At 31.3% G+C, this 19,605-nt stretch overlaps 3 protein-coding genes across 3 annotated transcripts; 1 reads left to right on the forward strand and 2 right to left on the reverse strand.

The window, feature by feature from the left end:
• Positions 1-2,911: 2,911 nt before the first annotated feature.
• Positions 2,912-5,901, reverse strand: LOC114190095 (Ubiquitin-like superfamily protein). The gene is made up of 7 exons (XM_028078862.2): positions 5,685-5,901; positions 5,531-5,603; positions 5,335-5,399; positions 5,099-5,244; positions 4,400-4,607; positions 3,476-3,648; positions 2,912-3,323 (listed from the first exon to the last, which is right to left on the reverse strand). The coding sequence occupies exons 1-6, from the start codon at positions 5,727-5,729 to the stop codon at positions 3,481-3,483; spliced, it is 705 nt and encodes a 234-aa protein (XP_027934663.1). The 5' UTR covers positions 5,730-5,901; the 3' UTR covers positions 2,912-3,323; positions 3,476-3,480.
• A 6,141-nt stretch (positions 5,902-12,042) lies between these two features.
• APRR6 (pseudo-response regulator 6) lies at positions 12,043-14,656 on the forward strand. The gene is made up of 7 exons (XM_085676068.1): positions 12,043-12,157; positions 12,230-12,405; positions 12,718-13,042; positions 13,175-13,257; positions 13,662-13,768; positions 13,802-14,189; positions 14,302-14,656. Exons 1-6 carry the CDS (start codon positions 12,043-12,045, stop codon positions 14,145-14,147), a joined length of 1,152 nt encoding a protein of 383 aa, XP_085532194.1. The 3' UTR covers positions 14,148-14,189; positions 14,302-14,656.
• Positions 14,657-15,516: 860 nt separating this feature from the next.
• LOC114190793 (amino-acid permease BAT1 homolog) lies at positions 15,517-19,385 on the reverse strand. The gene is made up of 8 exons (XM_028079830.2): positions 19,161-19,385; positions 18,823-19,083; positions 17,474-17,492; positions 17,153-17,372; positions 16,882-17,063; positions 16,281-16,570; positions 16,064-16,193; positions 15,517-15,954 (listed from the first exon to the last, which is right to left on the reverse strand). Exons 1-8 carry the CDS (start codon positions 19,286-19,288, stop codon positions 15,613-15,615), a joined length of 1,572 nt encoding a protein of 523 aa, XP_027935631.1. The 5' UTR covers positions 19,289-19,385; the 3' UTR covers positions 15,517-15,612.
• Between the last annotated feature and the right edge of the window lie 220 nt (positions 19,386-19,605).

Below are 19,605 nucleotides of genomic sequence, written 5' to 3' on the forward strand. Positions count from 1 at the left end.
TATAAAGATTTCTATAATTTCTTAATTCTTTTATTTCTTGTGTTTGACTAGTAGTATTAAGATGTTAAATTTATTTATTTTATATAATAAAGTAGTAAAATTATAAAAGAAATATATACCATTATTTTTCGGAGATATAGAGTACAAGAATAAAACTCCATGGGAATAAAACAGTGGATATCATAAATTACTAACTCTGAAAATCATAACTGAAATTTAGTTTATTAATTTCATACATTATATATAAATGTATGTGTACTGAAAATCAAACAATCATTTGGTATTTTTCCTAAAACTTTAATTGTTTATTATATTAAATTTGGAGATGGAATAAGGTGTGGGACCAAAAGTAAAGAAAAGGGGGAAATTTGAAACTTTGGAGATGCAAAGATGGAATGCAAGTTGGGTGAGAGAGGAAGACAACATTTTACATGTGCGTGGCGTGGGTAACAATAGTGGACTCTTGGCCCAAAATTGGATTTTGTGCTATGCTTGGGCCTACAGATTTAGGTTTAGATAACCAATTTTCTCGGGGAATGTAAACATATCCTTGAATATTTTTTAAAAAGAATGATTTTTTTACAATCTAAAATTAAATTATATATTATCTATCAATCTATTTTGGAAAAAAGTTTATATAATTTCTATAAATTTATATAAACTAATTTTAATTTACAAAAAAAAAGAATTTATTATTTTTCTCTTTTTTAAAATATTTAGGATAAGTTTCTACCTTTTTTCCAATTATATAGTTACTTTTCTCTTTACTAACGAACATACCTTTTGGCATCAGGACACTCTCAATGGAGATTATAATACAGTTTTAATTTAGGTTTTATGAGTCTCTCTATATCGTTTCATTTTTAAGATCTGTCTATATTTTTCTTCAAATATAAGAGTCTTATAAAATTCATTTAATTCTATGTTATTTACACTTTACCTTACAAATATTTAATTTTAAAATATTTTTATTATTAATTTATTGTGAATTATTCTTTTCTAGTTATTGGTCTATAATATTTCTCAACAAAAATTATTTGTAATAAAAATATTTTTTTATTATTTTAGAATATTTCTTTCAGAAAATAGGTTGTTTTAAAAAATATTTTTTTTATGACTTAATATCATATTTAAGATTCTCATATCTAAATTTATTCTCCTGTCAATTTATCTTATAAAATTTAGATCTTAAATTGATTAAGTACTCTGCATTAAAAATAGTCTTATTTGCCTCTTCCACGTGGCTCATATATCATCCCTCCCGCTTGACACAGTCCTTCAATCCCTTCCGACAAATGTTTTTCCCTCAGAAAACATTAATACAGTACGGATTTCAATAATTTCAAAAAATTGAATATTTAATAATTGAATTATTTGTAATTTATTTTTTTATAATTATTTAAGTTTGGATAAAATAATTAAAATATTTTTAATTTTAATTTTTTTTATAAAATAATTAATTTTTTATTTTACCGCAAACTCAACTCTATCTTTAAATTTAATTTAAATTTAACTTAATTTAGTTATGAAATTTGATTTGATACAACTCGTATTGATTTGTGGTTCAAATTAACCTTAACACAACTCAACCTTTAGTCCAGACCGACATGGTTCAGCATTTAGTATGAATTGTCCCGACTTGACCTTCTGATAGGCTCAAGTCAACCTTCAGTCCGATCTAGTTTGACCTAGCTTGATCTTCATTTTAGTCCAACTTAACTCGACTTTCGACCCCGCCCAACCTAAATCGACCTTTGGCCCAACTTAGCCCAACTCGACTTTCGACTTAGGCCGGTATGCTTGTTCTAATCCGGCCAATTCATCCTTCGACCCTACTTGACCTTCGATCCAACCTAACTCGATCCGATTCGATCTTTGACCTAGATCATCTTGACTCGACCTTTGATCTAAGCTGACTCATCTCAATTTTATGTTCGGTCCAATTCAACTTTTTAGACTTGTGGACATTTTTATCTTAACTAATGAACAATTTCACAACTTAAAGAATTTTTATTTCCTCATTATTTAAATAAAGTTTAAATTTTAGTATTTTAGTTGTTTGAAATGCCTTCTTAAAATTTCTCAATTTCAATTTTCTTTTTATTTTCTCATCAAAATATGTCATATTCTTTGAAAAAATTTTAAATTCTCCAAATAAATAAATTACCTTCTTAAATTGTCTTATTCAAACACACAATAAAAAGATATCAAAAATTGATTACGTTGACTACCTACTATGTAGATAAGAATATTTCAAAAGTTTTACATATGAAAAAAAAAGTATTTACGTAAATTTATTAAATTTTTATTAACTGAATAACAAGATGTTATTTAATCTTGTTTTCATGTCATAGGAAATTTTGAGATCAATATAAATGATATTACAATATATATTGATTGATTTTTATTGAAAATGTATAAAATAACAAGGATAATCATCTCTATCAACTTTGAAAGAAAAACAATTATGTTTTTGAAAGGACTAAGTTACGTTAAAAGAAAAAACAACTTTCTAATATTAAAGAACTAAACTCATACTTAAGCCTTTAATACATGAACGGTACCTTTTCCATCTCTATCATAATTCTATTTCTCTCTCTTTTAATTATAAAAATGCATTGTATGATTCATTGTTCTAAACCATTTCTCTTTTTTTAGATTGCTTGAATATTTTTGCGTAAAATTTTAGCATTTTAACAGTCTTCAAGAGACATGCTCGCTAATTGTCTCTATGAATAACGTCAGAGGATAATAAATTGGAAAAATTAAAATTAATACATATCCTGGACTACAAATTAAAATCTCTAATTTGAAAATGAGTAACCATAAAATGATACTTGCATTTGTTTATGTAATCTAGTGTTAAAAATAATCTCTATATGTGTGTTTCAACTAAAGTTTCGGAATCGACTTTGAGCTAACTCTTCGCTTACAGATCTATTGAACGATCAACCAAACAGCAGAAAACAAAATGCAGGCACCTCTAATACCGGGAGGTTTTCTGGATTTTAACAGACCTATATGACAAACATCTAACAAAAGAGTGCCTAAACTATTCTGTCAAAATATTTGCTGTACAAATAAGTATTGCAAATACGAACTAGAATTGTTCTTGTTTTACTAAAGATGCTAAAAACACAAAAACCTTCAAGGGTAATGTAACTCCCAAACATCGTCCGAAATGTCAGTTTGAGCACCATGATTACCTGGTCAGATGAGTATAGGCGATATTGTAACTATTTCCAGCAAAAAGAAGCAAATTACGTTTTGAATGAAGCAATCAATCGAACGGCTACTGGAGCAGGAGACAATATGATACTTCCCTGGAAAAAAACAAGTCAATGACAGAAAGTGAGTACGCAGGTGACACCCTTACATTAATTCAAGTCAGAAGTGCATTACTAATGCAAGATATCGTAATACTATGAACAAAATCAAAGATTTCTTAAAAACAGAAAGATAGAATATTACTCACCTGGATCAACGTGATTTCACGTGAACTTCAATAATATCATCGTCTTCCATCCCAAGGCTAGCAGGGGTTTCGGACGAACTTATTTTATCACCATCAAAGGACAATACTATCTGTTTCTGGTCACACTTGATTTTATCGGCATATGTCTTGACAATCCTTTCAAACTTGTCATCCTAGAGACAAATAAAATATGAGCGTAAGGATTGAGGCCAAACTCTGTTTTGAAAATATGTCCACTGGCCTATAAATGAAAAGCAGCTTTGAAAAAAAAAAATCAGAAACACAATTCTTGTCCCAACAAAAGCAGCTTTGAAAAAAAAAAACAGAAACACAACTCTTGTGCCAATAATTACAACTAGATTTTACCTGAAAAATAAAACAATCGGGATAGCATAAGAGCAGTTTTGTCCATCAAATATAATTATAGGGAGCTGGAAGAAGAAAAATATACGGTGCAGGAGGAAGAATTTCCCAGTGATCCAATAATAACTTACGGCCCAAAGTAAAAAATCATAACTCGGTGGTGTTTGACCTGCATCTAAGACAGAGAAACTCCTAAAGGAAAAAAACATTTTTCTTTGTTTTAAATTAGGGTTGTGGGTCATCTCCCTCCACTAGCAGTAAGAGCAGCTAAAGTGGAACAGAGACTGGATCTTTGGTTGTGAAAATTATTATTCCAGCCCCAATGGCCGGGTACAAAGCTGATGGCTTTGTACAGCAAGATGTCACACCCCAACTGCTGAAGAATTGCGCGAGGGTGATTCACACGATCCTTTGCTATTTGCATGGTTCACAAGCAATTCAGAAACAATTAATGCAACGCAAATATTGTATCACCAAGCTGATGAACCGAATCGTGAATCATAGGATAACGATAATCATGCATTGACAACAAAAAGTATATCTGTTGACGGAATTATATACCATGAACATTCGAATCTGCTTTGTTCCATCTTTGTCTTGAACAGAAATGACAATCTTTGGTCTTTCAGAATGCTGTAGACTTTTCTCATCTACACCATCTACCGAAGACTGCAACGAATCATTAACTTCGAATTTAGAAGACTCTTCCACATCTTTTAACAATTGTTTTGCTGATTCAGCAAATGAGGCAAGTTCCTGCTTCTTTAATCTACATGCATAAGTAACACCCTGTTAGAAACTGTAGATAAAAGCGGGTAGGTATTGGGAGTAATTATATGGAAAATTAAAACCATTTTATTCACCAATGCACATCTTTTTCTGTGTAATATCCACATGTGGAGCAACGCAAAAGGCAAGTCTAGTTCCAGAGGAAACCACAGATGATTAACACACAAAAAGTATAGATATACAGAAACAAAATGAAAAACTGTGTCAACGATTCCATTTTATCATTGCATTATGTGGTTAGGGTTGAGTGGCCAATTTTTTTTTTCAAGAACATAAAAAAGGCTATCACCCATCCCACAATAGACTACAGATGTATGCATTATTCTTATCCTATAATATCACTGTTGGAGCAACCAATTCCAGCGCAGAACAATGACAATATAATTTCACGGGGGAGTAAAAAAAGAAGCAATAGCAAGCAACTAAGATTTGGCATTTGAAAATTCCTAAGGAGAGTGAAAAGTACACAACCTTAATTTTTTCAAAGTTGAATCATCATCAATCGACCTCTGCGAATTACTTGCACTCATTGGTGGAGGGGGTAACCAATCATCATCTTGATCTTCAATGTTCACCACTGAGACTCCTTTCCCATTGGTCTTCTTGTCATCCTCAACCTAAAACCCCAACATTTTCAATAGTTACAAAACCAAAACCAATAATCAGGGCACAAATACGTGAAAATCAGAGCCTAAAATAAGACTTACAGTCTGGGTAGTCTTCCTCTTCTTACCATCAAGAAAAATCACATCGTCGTCATCATAAAAATCATCTGCGACCATCACAATCAGACATTCAAATTCAAACACAAACTCCCGTAGGGTAGTGATAAAAAGGGTAAACAGTAATCTTGTAAAAATTAGGGTTTGAAGTAGTCGAAATTTTTCAAGAAAAGAAACGCACCATCGATGGTGATGGGGTTCACAGGCTGAACCCGGCTGTAGTCAAACAATGGTTCCAACTCTTCGATTTCATCCTGCAAACAAATCAAGAATATGAGATGGCGATTACAAGAGAAACCCTAATTTCAAATCGAGTAAGGGATGGAGAGTTTCACCATCGTCGTCGACCTGTGTCGCTCGGTGTCTCTGGATGTTGGCATTTTGTAGTGTGTTCTATTTCACCGAACAGAATCGGCTACACAACTGCACATGATGCACGCTCTAGATCATGTTTCGTGATGAAATAAATAAAATTTAAAGGTGAGGATTGTTTGGAGTGTTTGTGGATTCTGTAGGCGATCTCGTCTCCTGTCTCACTATCCCGCTTCAAACTTTAAATTCGTTTATCAGTCTATTATTTCAAAACAATACTTATCTACATACTTTACCAACTTTTCCAATAAAATAAATTTGAATATATTCCTACAAATAATGAAATTATTTAAAAATACAGAAGAATGTTTAGTTTAATTTAAATTTACAATAGCCAATCATTACAGCACTGTCTTGAAAATGACGCATGATAACAAAATCTAAGTGTATTAAATTAGAAATATCAGTGGACTTGTATATATAATCGATTCTTCGACACCAAAGTAAGAGTTAGTTATTTAAGTAATTTTTTTATTTTTTAATTAATTTTGAAAATTAAACATATACTGAATATAAATTAAAAAGTTAAATATAATTAATTTTATATAAATTTAATGCAGAACTAGACATGCATTAATGTTTTGTAATATTTATCCGAATAATGCGTATGATTTGTGATTGATTTTTGGTAAATAGATAATGATCTATGATGCATAAATACGATACGTGTATTAGATACCACTGAAAATATAATATATGTATAGTATATGCCAAATACTTCAATCTAACATATTAATCTTCTTCGGCATATCTATGTAATTATATATATATATATATATATATATATATATATATATATATATATATATATAATTACCCTTGGGTTTTATTCAAATAATCCAAATTGAATTATTAACACATGTTCATTTTACAATAAATCACCCATGTTTAAAACAAGCTTTCCTATGTCCCTTATCTGTGGTCCGAATTTTACATCTTTTCCCATTCTTTTTTTGTGTTCAAACAAAAACATATGTTGGGTTAAAAGTGATTTTATTTTTTCCGCTTCTTAGGATTGTGGAACGGAAGGAATATTATTGACTTGATGGTGTACTGAAAATTTATTCAAAAAGTTATATTTCTTTATTTCCTCTCCAAATCTTCGTTGCATGGAGAATAAAGATGAGAGCGAAGACCGATATCTTGTTCTAATTTTCTTTTACTCGAAAAAGTAAAAAAAAGTGTTTATAGGTAATATTTTTTTATTGGGATAATATTCCCTACTCCTATTTTCATTCAGTTGTGTATTAATGTTTAAGTTGTGACAATATTTGCTTTACCTTCCTTGTAGCAATATTTGAAATATTTTAAAGTGTTTGGATGTTTATGTTTCACTTGTTAGGTTTTACAAAGGGGGTTTCACTAGGAGAACAACACCAATGAGATCTGAGCCTAACCACATAAGACACTGACACCACTCTCAACCCAAAACCTTAATGCACTGGGTTTATGGGTCTTTATCTTTATATAGTGCTCTACTTTCTCATTTCTGGTTAATGTGGGACTTAGACTCACTTGAATTCCTAACATCACTTAGTGTAATAGATTAAGAGAGACAAGCTAGATAAGAAAGTTGAATCTAGGATTTTCGTGGGATATAGTTCATTATCCAAGGTTTATAGAGTTTTTCAACATTCCAAAAGGAAAAATCTTACAAGTAGGGATGTGTACTTTATGAAGGATGAACAATAGAATTGGAATGGTGTTGAAAAAATGTCAATAGTTGACCATTTGTTAAATCAATATTAGCTAGTTAATGATGCACTTATAATGGGTACTAAATTACTTTCAGATATTTATGATAGATGCAAAATGTAACAGTGTTAGAACCTGCAAGTTATTATGAAGCAATATGGAGGATCCCAAATGGATGGCTTCAATGCAGGAGGAATTTTTCATGATTGAAAAAAAAAACTTGGGAGCTTGTTGAAAGGCCTGAAGACATGAACTTCATAGGAGTGAAATAGGTGTTCAAAACAAAGTTGAATGTAGACGGTTCAATCATCAAGTACAAATCAAGGTTAGTCGTGAAAGGGTATTGCTCAAATTTTTAGAGTGGATTACATTGATACTTTTGCACCGGTAATAAGATATGATACCATCAACATGTTGTTAGCTATTACAGCACAAAAGGATATAAAATCTACCAACTTAATGTCAAGTTAGCCTTTTTAAATGGATTTCTAGAGGGAGAAATCTTTTGTTGAGCAACGTGAAGGGTTTTGGGTGAAAGGACATGAAGATAAAGTTTATCTATTAAAGAAGGTTTTATATGGTTTCAAATAGGTCTCAAGAGTTTGTTACAACACAATTGATGAATTCTTATCAAAACTAGGCTTTGTTAAAAGTCTTAGAGAATTCACTTTATACACAAAACGTAATCAAGCTAATTTTGCTGTGATTTCTTTGTATGTTGATGATCTCCTAGTTACTAGCAGCAATCTTAAACGTATTCAAGAGTTTAATAATGCAGGTTTTTGCGATGACAAACTTAAGAGAAATGTCATTTTTCCTTGGTACGAAGGTTAAGCAAAAGAGTGGTGAAATTTTAATTAGTCAAAGGAAGTGTGCAAAGGAGATTCTGAAGAAGTTTAGCATGGAAAATTATAAAAGTGTGAACACTCATATGTGTCAAAAGGAGAAGTTATGCAAATATGATGTTTCAAAACAAGTGGAGGAAACACTCTACAAAAGCTTATTTGGTTGCTTAATGTATCTCACAACAACAAAACCTGATATATTGTATATAGTAGGTGTACTTTCAAGATTTTTGAATTGTCCTAAAGAATCTCATTTGAAAGCAGCAAAGAGAATGTTGAGATATGTCAATGGAACTTTAAATTATGCCATGAAGTTTAATCAATCACAAGATTTCAAGTTGCAAGGTTACTCTGACAGTGACCGGAGAGGATCTTTAGATGACATGAAGAGCACTTCGGGCTATTTTTCAATTTTGAATTAGGAATATTCTCTTAGAGTTCAAAAAGTAAGAAATTGTTGCACAGTCTACCACAACCACAACAACTCTAGATCAAGCCTTATGGCTTGGAAAAATATTAATTGATTTGCACTTGGAGCAATAGATTACTACGGAAGTAATGGTGGACAACTAGACAACCATTATCATCTCAAAAAATCATGTCTTTCATGGAAAAAACAAAGCAATACAATATCAAGTTATTTCAGATATCTTCACCAAAACACTTCCAAAAAATAAGTATGAGTTACTAAGAGAAACATTTGGACTTATCATTCACTGATGCAAGGAGGAGTGTTGAACGTGTACATCAAAAAAGAGTGTTGAACGTGTACATCAGTGTGCATGTGCATTAGGAATTTGGAATTTGTTGTTTCCTCTTACTTATATAAGTTTTTAGAAAATTATTTATATTTAATTACTCAATTATGTTAGTGAAGGTTGTTTAGGAATTTGTTATTTTGTTTTAGTTACAATTTCTTAATAGAGTGTTGTTACAATATATAAGATTTGTATTTAAAACAAATCATTATTAAATAAGATATAATTATCTTTTGTCCTTTGTGAGTTTAAGCTGCTCTCATCAACATAATTTAATATGAAATTTAGTATGTATTTTTATGGAATTAATGATTCGAAGAGGAAGAGATGATTGATTTATGTAGATTTAAAAATAAAATTTATGTTATTCTTTTCAAAAAAATTCAGAAGTGATAACGAAATTGACTTGAGGATATTTTAAAATCTTTATTGACTTAATTTTCTTTTTCTTTTTTGAATATTTTATCGATATTTTTTAAATTAAGTTTGTGTTTTTTCTTGACAACTTTTTAAATTTGTCATATTGTAAAAATAGTTCATATTTTTAAATGTTTAAAAATCAGAGTACCCTTTTTAAGATAGATAGAGATGTATTTATATCTAACAGATTTTTTGACTGTACAAAAATTATTTTTCTTTAATTATAAGAAATTGTTTTTCCTTAGTTATAAAAAACTTGTTTTTCTTTTTAATTATAAAAACAATGCTATTTCTGTTTTTCTTTTTCATCATTATAAAAAAATTCTTTTTAATTATCATATTATCCTTAAAAAGAAACTTTTGAAATGATTATTTAGTTTTCAAAAACTCATTTTCTTTTTACTCGTTTATTATCTTCTAACATATCTTTTATTTATTTTCTTACACACGGTTCTAACAAACCTAATTGAAACGGACTGAAGCGACAGCTATTGCAACAGAGTGGAAGGTTTCACTTTATCTCAGAAAATCCGGTAAAAAAATTATAAAGATATTAAAATATTTGACTTTTTAAGCATGGAAACCAAATTTCTTAATAAATTTTAAATGAATTATTATTAATTCAACAACACTCTTTCATAGACATTAAATTTTTCACAACCTAAACAGGGAAAAGTATTGTTATTAAATAGAACAATTAATTAATTCACCAACAAAATACTACTAGAATTATAAAAAAAAAATAACATTATAAACTACATTTATTTCTGGAAATGTGAGAATAATTCTTAAAATTAATACACTCTTAAATTTATTCAGTACCACATTACTTGTAGTAGAAGTTTACTATTTTATATAGAAAATGTGAACCATGTCTTTTTTTTTTTTATTTAACTACCATTTGCTACTAGTAATTACAAGGTCTTTTAGTGAACCTTCTAGAGTTCCTGTGATGGTCAATGTCTAACACATGCCATAAGTCACTACCCTTCTCAAACCTATTTATAATTTTACTTTTGTACTAAAATGGCATGTATATTATAAATGTTTTATGTTTCCTAATTCTAAATTACTATGAATGATGAAATTGTTATCTTTTTACATAGAAATCGTTAGTCTTTAAAATAACTAAGAAGTTATCATACATTGTGATATAACTATTAATACAAAATTGTTAATTTAACCTGTATTAAATTTTGTATGCACAATTAAGTTTAGTAAAAAAAATCTTAATTAAATTTGAAGTCTTTTTTTATAAATTTGAGTATTTTTAATTGGATTTATTAAAAAAATTTAATTTAGTGAGTATCTAATTTTTAATTTTATTTTGAATTAATTTTTTATCACTTGTTTTTTCTGTTAATTTTTTACATCATCCTTATTTATGTGTCTTTATATAACAATAAAATGAAATTTACTTCAATTTGAAGCATTTCATTAAATTGAAGTGTTGTTAATTAAATTTTTATTAAAATTTTAGCTCTATTGAGTGTTTAAATTTTTTATATTTTTAACTAATTTATTGGATGACTTGATTATTTAATTTTACACTGTCAAGCATAGCACTGAACTCAATAATAAAAAGAATAAAGTTTCGCAATGCTAATTATCTCTATTAAGTAACATTGTTTGGTATTTCCAAATTTTAATTGATGTAGAGACTCAGTTAAAAATATATAAATATTGAACATTCGATATAATAATTTGTTAACAGAAATTTAATTGAAAATACTCGAATTTTTTTTTAAAAAAACTAGTTTTTAATTTTTTATTTAAAAACATATAAGTAATGACAATGTAAGGATACACCCGCGTCATCCCAAAAGATAAAATTTTATATCTATAATTGGAAAATAATTTTTTTTAACTATATAGATCACAATTGAAATCATTTAAATTTATGAGTTAATTAAGTTAAAAAGTATATTGTTTCCAGAAAAGGGTACAAAAACGTTGATAATTAAAAAAAATACCTTTTATATGGTCACGTTTATTTCACCTTGGTTGACACTTGTCCTCCTACTTCATATAATGTACTCAAACACCTTAGTTCTTTATAATCCACAAACACTTCAAAATTCTTCTTCCTCTGTGCTTTAATCCTTCAATTGGTTCATTCCTCTATTCAGTTTCACATTGTGAAAATGGTAGATGAGTCAATTTCACTGATAAAACATGTTCCTAGTTTTGCAAGAGGTTTTAGAATTCTGCTAGTGCATGATGACAAAATTTCACGTTCGTATCTCTCAGCAATTCTTCAGCTATATTCTTTCAAAGGTATACTTCAAATTTTCTCTCAATTCTCTTTGCCACTTTCATCTCACTGAATTTTTTTGCTGACATGTAAGTAAAATGATAAATTCAGACGGATCCAGCTTTTAGGATCCAAGAACGTTCTTGAAAATGGTTTTCAAAATGATCACACAGTAAAACTTTAACCAGTGTTTTTCGGGTTAGCATTTGAGGAGTAATTAAAAATTTGACACTTTCTGTAAGAGTTCATAAGAATTGAATCTGGTGTTAGATATGTGCTCAACTAATAGCTCTGATAATTGTTTGGTTAATCAGTTACTGCTACAAATAATGCTTCCGCTGCTGCATCCATGATCTGGCATCAAGAAGGAACGTTCAAACTGATCATGGCTAAAGCTGATATGGCTGACATGGATATCCCTTCTTTTCTGGATGTAGCAGTTGAAAAGGATGTTCCTATCATCTGTAAGTTCCAGTACTTCAGATCTTTCAGTACACTCATTTGATTAATAATGCATCGTTTTGTGTCATGCACAGTTATCTACTCTGGAGTGTTTGATGATGTAAATAGGAAAGCTTTAGCTACAGGATTGTGTTATTTTCTTCAGGAGCCAATCACTCCCAATGATCTTCGATATCTCTGGCAACATCTGTATCACTCAAGACCCTGTTCACCCAAAAACACTCAAAACGCAGGCTTACAGAATACCCAGGTACATGTAAATGTTTTGAGTTTTGAATTTACGATAAAAGCTATTAATGTCTGTCGTACAGAATACCCACAATTATTTTGATTTATTGCGAAATTAAACCTACACTAAACAAATGAAGAAAATCTACCTCGAAATTTTAGGATGTGTGATGATTTTATAACATTTATTATATATATCATACACTTCATTAAAAAATCTTTGTCTTACTTCTATATGTATACATCACATTAATGTCTATCGTACTCATATTTTTCTCAACTTTCTCTCTGGGTGTTGGTTATCATGAATTATTTTCCCTCAACTTTTGAACAGGTGACAAAAACCCAATGTCAGGTTCTTGGAGAAAAAAGAGGAAGAAGCGATGCTGATACATGGACCCTTAACAACACAATGCCAACCACACAGTGCAAGGGTAACAAAGCATACGGAAAAAGAAACCATGATCACTGTGAAGGCAAGAAAAAAGAAAAGAGATATGTTTTGCACGAAAAGCCAGATTCTTTGGGATCAGCCATGATGAACATTAACAACCCCAATGAACATTTCAGAATGTCCGAGTCCAAAAAACGTTTGAGTGTTTGGACTCCTGAGTTGCATCAGAAGTTTTTAGATGCAGTGAAAGAATTAGGAGAGAACAGTACTGTTTCTTTTCCCTCTTTTCTTTTCTTGATTACATATATCAGTAAGGGATCGAAGCTTCATTCATGATAAGAATATTAGTAATTATTAATTTAATTGCCTGTGTTTCACTTCCGTTTTTCATATTCAGTTGCTCGTCCAAAACAGATATTAGTTCGGATGAATGTCAGTGAATCTTACCTCACTGTTCGCCAAGTTGCAAGTCATCTGCAGGTAATTTTCTACTACTTCAACTTAGACAAGCAATAGTTTCTGATCAATTATGTTTCACAGATTAGCCTTTAAAATTCTTCATAGTAAGTTAATCCAAATAATATGTTCTTGAAAGTTATTAGGGTTAGGGTTATTTGGAATTTACTGCTTAACCTGCCATAAATGGATTTGAATTTTTTTCTGCTTTCCTCCGAGAATGTACTATATGTAAGTTTTAAAGGGAATATCAATGCATAAAATTAGGGCACCAGGAACGTTTTACAGGTATCACGATTCCGTTACTTTGTTATCTTTTTCCATAACTATACATAGCTGCATTCATGAACCGGGAAAAGTCACCATGCATGTTTTGTCGTCTGCTTCATTGTTTAGGTTTTTTCTTCATCAACATTCTTCTTACACAGAAATATAGATTGCGGCTGAAAGTTGAAGAGAGCTCTCGCAATTCTTATTTGCCTAAAGTATCATCCTCAAGACACAAACCCAACTCTTCCTCATCTGAAGGGTCCACCTTGGGAACAAAAGGTGATTATTAATTATACAGTTTCTCTTTGTTTTTCAATGATCATAGATCGCAAGCCAACACTGAAAAAAGAGCTTGGGATCCAGATCTCGCAGCACCAAACGTTTTCTTGAACGTGAACCATAATCAAGATCAGATTCCAGTGAACAGTGTGGGAATGGAATTCACAGATTCTTGGGATTCACAACCAATGACAGGGGCTTCAGTGGATTCGAACATACCTAGGACTGAGTTCTGTGATTTCGTAGAAACGTTTCTGGAAGACTCTGACTGTTTTAATTTGTATAAATATGAAACCAATCTTGCTGCTGTTGATCAATGCGCTGAGATGCTAAGAAAAGTTCTAGAAGGAAGGGGTTCCTCGTAATTAATGGTAGCTTGAAATGGACAACACCAACCAGATAAAAAGGTTTGCCATTTTATTACATATACTTCAAATAATATAAGAACTATGTCATACTTCAGAGACTAAGGATACATAATTTCTCATTCCTTTTCCTGTTCTATACATGTGCTTGCAGATTGATTGAACTTTCAAATGGAAGCATAAATTTGGAGCAAAATGAGAAACTTTCTGTTATGTAGCAAGTATGTTAGCACCATCTATACATGGGCATTGGTTAACTTCAAGTTTGGACATACATGGAAACCTATATTCCTTTCCTTTTCCAGTAGTAGACATTATCCTATGTGCTTCATATATAGTATATATATTATAAGCATATGAATAAGTGTAGAGGTCACTTTCAAGATATTGATAAATACAGTGTTTGTCTTTCTCCTTCTTGCGAGAAAACATGAACAAAGTAATCTTTGTGACCCAGTACATACATGTGTATATATAGGCTTTTGCTGATAATTTATTAAAAATATTATATATTGATTTCTCCTTAAGAGACAAAATTATGTGATTTTGAAGTGAATTATTATGTTAGAAGGGGAGATAATTTACTACTATTTGTGGTGCAATTAATACCGACAAAGAAGAATTTTAAATGATATAAGCTAATATTAATATAATTTATTTTTAATATTTATTAATGTTAGTATTAGTTTAGTTGATTTTTAATATTTATATTTATTTATAAATAGTGTCAACTAAATTGACATTAATTCTATTCATTTTTTTAATTTTATTTAAATTAATATTGATATAATTCACATTATTATAATTATCTAAGATTTTTTTAAGTTTGTGCCAAGTAAATCAATTATGATTTTAGAATAATGTGTCCCCTCATATTTTCACCCTGTATAATGACGATTTCAGCTTTGATGCTGTTTACACTCCTAACTATTTCATCCTGTTTTACAGAAAAAAAGTATATCAAATGATATGTTTATAAATTTAACTTCAAATCAACTATGAAAAAAAAAAAAACCATAATCTAATATAATAAGTCCAACTTACTGTTGTTAGTTACAATCGTAAACATGATATATTGAGTTTAACTTAGTATGACAATATATATCTGAAATTATAATTTCCTTACTGTGTGACATGTTCCTAAACCTAAGATAATAAGTCTAACGAGTATTTGTTGATCTCACGTAAGAAATGTAATTTACTATAACAGTTAGAATCTCAACCGTCGTAACAAGTCAATTTTTTAATGATAATTATGGTTATAACCATCATAGTAATAGTGAGTATTTTTCTTTTTTACGAGTTTTTTTGTTTTTTATTCTTAGTATCATTCCTATCATATAACAATGTACAATTCCCAAACAAACAATTTCAATGATGAATAAATGTCATTATCTAACAAACATTATCCAAAAACCACTAAATTCTACCAAATTATACATAAAAGAGAAAAACTGATAAGTTTTTATATATTGGTTATAGGGCCTTTAAACCAATGGCGACCACTGATTAACCAGAAAGAAACTACAAGAATAAGCAAACATCCAACAGCCACAGGGGTGTAGTTAAGTGTCTCCATGGTTATTGGGTACGAAACAGGCAATGAGAAGAGTATGGAAATGATGAGCACCCAAAGAACAGCCACCCACCCCACAATGACTCCATAGCAGCCTAAGTTGAAAGGCCCTGGGACAAAATCCCTCTGTGCCAAGGTCACCCTAAAGAATATAGGTAAGGCATAAGCAATATACAGGCCAATGGTTGCAATGGATACCATGGCCTCAAATGCCACTATGCTTCCAAGAGACTGCAACACAATTACATTTCACTCATATGGTCACTTTTCAACAAAACAAATCACAGAAACCTAAATATTCAGATTATTATAAAATCAAAGTTTATAACATATCACATACCGTTAAGGCCATGCAAAATGATATAGAAACGGAAAGCCAAACTGCATAGATGGGAACCTCCTGCTTGTTAACCTTGCGCCACACTGATGAAAATGGCAGGGCCCCGTCCCTAGAGAAAGCATAAACCATCCTGAACAAGTTTTAAGCATCATATTATATTATATTATATTCATCACTAAGTAGAGAAATTAAGTCTCGCTTGGCATCCACGTTTTACCTTGAATTGCTTGTGACGGAACTCATGCCACAGAAAAATATGGCAACAGCAACAATGACTAAGCAAATAATACCCCCAGCTCCATTGCCATATCTTTTCTTGAATACTAGATAGAACACTTCAGCAATAGCATACCCACCAGCGTCATTATCTTCGCTCAAAAGGTAATGAATGTCGGTGACTGCAAATGTAATGCCTAGTATGTAACACCACCCAACTATAACAGATATCCCAACAGCACTGATAATTCCTTTTGGTCCATTTATGTCGGCCTCCCTGGTTTCCTCTGTCTGCATATGAATTTACAGTAATCAATGAGTCTTGGTGAGATGGTGTTTACAAAATTATTTTTGGTTAAAATTGATTTTGAAGTAATGTGATTTATGTTAGAATTTTTTAGCTTTTAATTATGAAATTAAGTTATCGGAAATCCCAGAATATTTTTTTCTAAATAGCAGTTATACGAACTCTCTTTTGTCTCAAAGCGGATAATACTGAATATTACGAATGATTTGTATATTGGAGAACAAAACTCTAAAAGTTTTTCAGGGCAATAAATTCTAGGAAAAGAAAAAGAAGGAAAAGAGTGGAAAAGATATACCATATAAGCTGATGCATCATATCCAGTTAGGGTATACTGACTCATAAGAAGTCCCAAGAGAAATATGTAGGGCTTGCTGCTGATTCCGTCCTCATTTTCAGTATTGAAATGAGTAAAAACAAACTCGGCACTAGCCCTTTCCGTTGCAACAGATGGAATCCCAATCATAAGCACAAAAACACCTAAAATTTTCAATTTCAGTTAAAAATTCAGAAAGGTTGCCACGGAGAACTGAATGCAGAAAACAATTAAACAGGAAATTTCTTCATACCTACAACATTCCAAATGGCAGCGAGCCGTCCCAGGAATGATAACAATGAGATAGGAAGGTTGTTTATCATACCATGTAGGAGCAAAATCACCCCATGGAAAGCCATAACTACGTATTTAGAAGCTTCATATCCGCCACCATTTTTCCCACCGGTACTAAGGAGAATAATAACTTTAATCAGTTGTGCAAGTGAAAAATCTACACTTGTTGTCACTGCCCACTGCAAATGAAAAACGAAACCAAAGTTGGAGCATCAGATGGATTAATGGAAATCTACATCGAAAAGTGAAGGATGTGTAATTTGTGTCTTCTTAAGAATACCTGGCCAACAATGTTGAACCTGCAAAAACAGATAAACAATCAAACATGCATCAGAGAAACAACCGCGGTAAAGCAAATATGGCAGAGTCTCTTGTTATTAGACTTCACAAACTGATTAAGCAATAAACTTTAATTTCAAGCTACATGGCGCTTAGGAGAGCTAACAAATTAGGCAATTGTAGTCAATTTTACCCGATGAGAGCACTGAATTTTCAAAAACCTGGTTGACCAATATACATCATAAGCTAGAGAAGTAAATAAAAAAAAAAACGAACAAATTATGCATTATATCATTAATTATAAGTTATAACTGCCAATTTCGGGACTGGATTTAACATAATAACCATCTTATTGTTGATTCTGATTTATCTATTAAATACAGTCTAAATTTCTGTTTAGTTCAGTGAATGTTCCTTATTGATGTGTTTTCTTATTCACCAATCATACTGAAATTTAAATATAATGAAAATCACTAGTGGAAAATCTTGAGAAATAAATATATTGGGACGAACATTTTATGATAGATTTAACTATCAATAATATCAATACTTGGTAGAATGACATGTTTGCTGCACAAATATATTGGTGAATATTAGTATGTTACAAACCTCAAAAGTGTATTTGTTCTGAAAGATCAATTATTATTTTTCTTCTGCTTGTTATCCTATAGATAAAACTACTACCAACACTCCTTCAACCCCCCACACCCCCCCCACAAAACCTCACAATTAAATTACAAAACATTAATTTTCAGAAATTTTAGTTTGTATGTGTAACAACAACATTAGTGGCAGAAGAGAGAAATACAGAGGGTGGGGAAATTCGTGAGACCGTAACACACGATCCAAATGATATGGGTGTGTGAGGAAAAAAAAGTACACGGCCCAAAATAATCAATCTATTGGTCAACGATTTTTTATTGGCCCCTAACTTACGTTTTATATGTGGTTGTAGAGGGAAAGTGAGGCAAGGAATATTTTGTTACAATCGTCTCCTTTCTCTCTCCTCTGGAAATTCTCATATATTTCCATCTCTGTGCCTGCATTTCTTTTTCCTGTTCCTAGGTGCAGTTATTTCAGTTTTTTTTTCTTCTTCTCTAACGAATCGGAAGAGAGTGGAGAATATTACGAAGTAGTTTTCCTTCGCACTGTTTCCATTCTTTGTTTCCTAAACCTTAAATCCAACTCAGTCCCTAACAAGATCCTCATTCAAACTGCAAAATTGCACTCTCGTGCTCTTACATAACCAGAAGTTGCTTGTGACGCAAATAGAGACATTTTCAACTCGGTATTAACAAATTTACGAGCCATTAATTGGGGAAAATAAGTTAAAGGAATCGGGAATGGTACCAGCCGGTGATCCATGAAGCGAAGGGAGCCCATCTGGGCCCAGCAAGCTTGGCGCTCCAATAGTAAAGCCCACCAGAAGTGGGAAAGGATGAGCAAATCTCCGCCATTGAAAGCGCGACAATCATGGTGAAAGCAGAGGCAATGAACCAACCATAGACGATGGAAACAGTGCCACCGTAGTTCAACCCAGTGTTGTAAAGAGTAGTGACTCCGGTTAGCACCGAAATAATACAAAACGAAAACGCAAAATTCGAAATCACCCTGTCACAGTTCAAAGCAAGATTTAAGAAGAAAAAAGAAAGAGTGCAGTGAAAAAAATGGAAAGAAGAGAAACATACGATAAGTCACGCTTGAGTTCTTGCTTGTAACCGAGTTGTTGAAGACGAGCATGGCCAGAATCAAGTGGAACGTATCCTTCTGCAATCGCATCGGAGTGAGATGGGACTGTTTGGTTACCTCTGCCCATTATGACCAATCACCACCAAACACACCGATGCAGGGAGACTGCTACTATATATAACTTCATTTCCTTAAACATGGCCACCTTTAATTCTTAATCGTCTTTTTTTTTTTTTTTTGCCTGTTCTTATTCACAACAATATGTTTAGTTTTATTTTTTTATTATGAAAAAGTGAAGGATGTGTTGATGATAGGTGTAGTATTTGACGGCTGTGACAATGACTACAATAGGAAGAAACTAATCCAACAAAATTAGTATAATTGTGGCAAGTCATAACTAACTTTTTGTGCGTGTTAAGGAAGATTGTAAGTGTGGATTTCGTA

Source organism: Vigna unguiculata, chromosome 7 (genome assembly GCF_037176805.1).
Source record: "Vigna unguiculata cultivar grain cowpea cultivar isolate G323 ecotype 2 chromosome 7, ASM3717680v1, whole genome shotgun sequence".
Classification (NCBI taxonomy): Eukaryota; Viridiplantae; Streptophyta; class Magnoliopsida; order Fabales; family Fabaceae; genus Vigna; species Vigna unguiculata.